The 4,739-nt window shown below is 41.5% G+C and overlaps 1 protein-coding gene across 1 annotated transcript in view; it reads right to left on the minus strand.

Moving 5' to 3' along the window:
- Positions 1-1,233: 1,233 nt before the first annotated feature.
- The window catches only part of LOC103375563 (uncharacterized), a 7,942-nt gene continuing 4,436 nt past the window's right edge, over positions 1,234-4,739 (minus strand). Inside the window, exons 2-4 of the mRNA XM_008305872.1 lie at positions 3,621-4,211; positions 3,408-3,527; positions 1,234-2,167 (exon numbers count right to left, since the gene is read on the minus strand). Of these exons, the coding sequence (XP_008304094.1) occupies positions 1,234-2,167; positions 3,408-3,527; positions 3,621-4,211 (1,645 nt within the window). The remainder of the gene's footprint in view (positions 2,168-3,407; positions 3,528-3,620; positions 4,212-4,739) is intronic.

A 4,739-nucleotide genomic window follows, 5' to 3' on the forward strand; every position in this document is an offset into this window, starting at 1 on the left:
GGTTTTTTGGGCCTTCAACATTTCACAGAGCAGAATGGTGATTCATTATATCAGAAGGAAACGGGAGGCATTCAGTCACATAAAACTGCCCTAAGTCTTTAAATACTGCACACTGAATCAAGTTTTCCTCTTTCATTTCTTACCCATGTTGTCTGCTGTGATGCTGAGAGCTGCTATGAGCTATTTTTACCACAAAATTAAGAAAGAAGTTGATCTGCTATGAAAAGTAGTTCAGGTTGATTTATTTATTTGTTTTTATAGAAGGCATAACCCTTCCTGGCAGTTGAATTTGAACAAAGAGGGGGAAACTGTTTCCACGGAAAGATTAAACTTTGCTGGAGGTAGAAAGCTACGGGAAATTCTTACCCAGAGGCAGGAGACTGTGAGAGGCGTGACAGGAAAGTTTACCCAGCAGAGGTGGACCCAGAATCATCCAGACCAGCGCTGGTGTGGTCTGGATGATTCAGCTGGGATAGGCTCCAGCCCCCCGTGACACTAGTGAGGATTAAGCAGTGTACAGATAATGGATGGTATTAATTGATTATCAAAATAGTTGTCAATGAATTTAATAGTTGACAACTAGTCAATTAACTGTTGTGACTGTAGTGAGTAGCAGCAACATCAGAACGATATATCACTATGATACCATTTACTATGAAAGCAGAATTGTACTAAATTAATATCACACAGAGTTTGGGTACATTAATGTAGAAATATAATTTTTCGAAAATGACATCTGACAGTAAAATACACTTCTTGTTTAGTGCAAGAAATGTGCTGATAAATTATACACATTTTAAGGACTTCGTGACATCGTGTTCTAATTATATTTTCATAAAACAGTAATTACAACTCTAGAATGAACATAATAATTTCATGTTTCTTCATCAGGTTAAGTATGTATAAGACAAAAACATCTGTGAGTTATTATGTTCTGAAGCAGGTTTCATGAAAGGTTCATAAATTCAGCCAAAAACAGAACAAAACAACAACAACAACAACAAAAACATATACTGGTCAAATAACAAGATATTTAACTAAAACTAGGTACAATCAGAATTGCAGATAATTACCTAAAAACATCTCAGATTTTATTAATTGTAGATGCTGAGCAGTGAAACTTCATACATGGTTCATTCATATCGACTGGATCTAACATGTGATCATGGGGTTCATTAGCACAGCGCTGTCTGTTCATTGATTCCTGCTGTATCACACTAGACTGTTGTTCTTTCAGCGTGTTAGCCACTTCAACAGCGGGAACTTCCATCTCTGTTTTCCTCTCTTCTTCTTCAACTCTGGATAAAATGGCATCACCATGACAGCTTTCTTTTTGTCTGATGTCAGTTGGCCTTCATGCAGAGAGTCATGGATGTTCTGCCATGAGTTCATCTCTGTGCTCCACAAAGCACTTCTGGCTCTGATGAGCTTTGAGACTTTAGTCTCGCTGCCTTTAGCCAGACTGATACTGTCTTTGCAGATGAAGAAGATGTCCATGCCAAGGAAGAGACCATTGAATGCAAAGGAACCGGCCCTGGAGAGAGCAAGAGGCCCTTTGACTGCTGCCTGACCAATTTCTGGGATTTCTGTAGCCACCATGGAGATCCTACTTAAAGCTCTCCCTTCCTCAGCCACCAGTTTACTAACGGTAGCACCAACGTTAGCACTAACTTTAGTGAGGGCCATACCTACTCCCACAGCCACTTCTACGTCATTTGCTTCCATTTTGATGACTGGTTTACTGGCCACCTTCTCCAGACAATCCTGGAGACTCTGCACATCCTTCATGAAGCCCTCAAAGGTTTCACCAGCTTTCTTTTGTTGTGCAGCATTTACTCCGATCTCTGTGATGGTGGTGACAGCACTGTTGACCGCACTGCCCATTCCCAGCCCAACCCCAGTCATTGTCAGAGCTAAAGAAACTCCAGCTGTGACGGGAGTTAATGCCAAACCAACAATGGACAGCACACCTGCAATTGCCCCCACTGAGCTGCCTATCACACTGGAGATCTTTGCGCCCTTATTCATTTTATCAAGCTTAACAGCAATCTCCTCCAGCTTGACTAGAAACTCCAGCATCCTGGGCTGTCGCTCTTTGAACTGACTGATGAAGTCAGAACAGGACTCTTCCTGGAACAAGAACACCATCCGAAATGTGTGGTTCATCCTGAGTGGAGAGAAAAGGAAATTAAGGGAAAATGATTTTAGGGTATCTTTTGTTGAAGGCTACAAGACAAAAAATATTTCAATAGAAATATTCATAAATTACATTAAAAATGATATTTAGATCCAAACACCTGCTTGACAAGATCTGGGCTGCTTCCAGTTTTCTTTATTGCAGTGAATTACACAACATTTAAACCACCTGACTCAGGTATATATCCTACTTGTACCACCAAAGCAGTCGAAGCCTGGACTCCACAGACCTCTGAAGGTGTCCTGTGATATCAGGTGCCAAAGTCACCCAAAGTCTCCCACTAGAACATTGCTTAACATTATGCATCCCGCTGTTTTCCCTTCCTCAAACCACCTTCCTCCATTGCTCAGTGGTCCAGTTCTAATACTAACGTGTCCATTGTAGGAGTTTTTGGTAGTGGACATAGATTCGCAGATGGGCACACTAACCAGGGAGTATTGGGTTTCCATGACCCAGTCACCACTTCTTGTCCTTTCTTGGACCACTTTTTGGAGGTACTAACGTCTGCATGCCAGCTATCTGATCCTGTTATCTAACCATCTCAGTCTGTTACTTACACCACCAAAACCCTTACATTCATCCATTTTCGTCTACTTGTCTTTTCCCAGGATTAGATCGCGATGGCACCAGGTCATTCCAGAGGTGAAAGTGTGCCCAGGCCAGGTGAGATATGTAATATTTCCAGCAACTCTGGATCTAACCCAGGGTCTCCTTCCAGCTGGTTGTGCCTGATAAACCTTTCAAAGGAAGTTGCGCAGGAGGCATTCGAATCAGATCAATGCCTGAACCACCTTTGTGGCTTCTGTTGATGTGCAGAAGCAACAGATCTACTCCAAGCTCTTTCTGGATGTTAGAGCTCCTCAACCTAACTCTAAGGTTGAGTCCACCCATCTTACGAGGAAAATCACCAGAGTCAGTCGGATTCATCATCTTCTAACTGTGGAATCTCCTTCATGTCATGTTTTGTGGAAATACTTCTAATACCTGCAGAGATATTTGGTCAGTGCCATCCACTGGACCATGCTGCTGCATGACTCACAGTGTTGCTCAGACTGCAGTCTTTATGCAGAGCAGGAATGTAAAAAAAACACTTTTTGTGCTGTATATTTGTATGCAGTTTTACACTATGTCTCAGACAGTCTTTGAAGATCTTGCATGCATGTGTTGAAATGATATTTGGGTTCAAAACACGTACATGGGTCAAACTTACCTGATTGCTTCAAGCTGATGGATGTGATCAAGCATCCTTCGTAGGTCATCTTTAGACAAATCCACATTGACTTCCACAACAGTTTTCACAGTTGTTTTCAGGCAAACGTCACTGAAGCAGCTGTGAAAGACACAGTTTCACTTATTTTCTACAGTACGTGGAATTTGTTGTACAAAATGTGTGCATTATTCAGTTTCTTAAACATCAGTGTACCTTTTGTCCAGCTTCTCACAGACGATTTTGGTGGTCTGTATGTATCTGTCCAGCTGATATGCCAGCACTTCCACATTCTGAAGTTTGGGAAGGAAGAAGACATTTGCATCTCTTTTAAACTCCAGGAGGAGAGGACAGATCTGTCGAGCAGCACCGATGACAACCTGAACATATTCAAAGCTGATCTCGTTGGGCAGGCGTAACACCTGGTTCTCCATGAACACATGCAGTGAGGTGACCGCCAGCTTCTCCACTGCATCCAGGAAACAGTGGAGCTTCTCCAAACCTCTCACAGTGTCCTTCAACACTTCATCCAGCTCTTTCCTCAGCTCTGCACGCCTGTCATCATCATTCAGGGTTACCTTGCTCTTTAGATATTCCAGAAAAGCCTCACCTTTGTCCTCTGACTCAGTAACATGGCTGATGTTTAGGTCGATTTTGTCTGCCCTGTCTTTGATGTCCTTTATATGGCTTGACTCTGTCTTTCTCGAGGTCTCCCATTCAGAGAACACTTGACAGAATTCTCTCACTGTGTTGATGTAAGTGAGGGTATCTGTGCTGTAGCGGCACAAGGCCTCTTGTAGTTCCTTTCTGTAAGACAAAACATCATCCATTTGAGATTTCAAAACAAATTCAAACTAATATATACCTGGTTAAGACAACCTGAGCCTGTGTGCGAAATAGGTGTTAACATTTTTTTGGTGGAAAGTTAGAGAGCTCATTTAAAAGTATACATGTCCTGGTCGTGTTTTTTAACCCTAAAACTTGAAATGAAAAATGAAATGAAAAATACTTTATTCATCCCAGAAGATAGAGAAAGTTCACTTCACAGTGTCTTAATATTTATTGTCTACTAATATTAGTTTATGTGTTTTTCCTTCATCTCACAGCTTTCATTTAATGACAAGAACTTTCTCTTAGGTTTAATAATTATATTTTGTACAGTGTGCTGCAGTATTCAGTAAAATATCTGTGCAAAGGGGTGTCAGTGTGAATCTGCTGTGGCAGGAAGCCTTGAATAAGAGTATAAGAGGCTCTCTGCATCTTCAGTGTGAATTAAACACTTAGGCTCAGCTGCAGTTTGTTTTGGACTGATAGTAGCACCTGCTTTAAAGTTCT

The sequence above is a fragment of the Stegastes partitus genome, unplaced genomic scaffold (assembly GCF_000690725.1).
Source record: "Stegastes partitus isolate 25-593 unplaced genomic scaffold, Stegastes_partitus-1.0.2 Scaffold2666, whole genome shotgun sequence".
Classification (NCBI taxonomy): Eukaryota; Metazoa; Chordata; class Actinopteri; family Pomacentridae; genus Stegastes; species Stegastes partitus.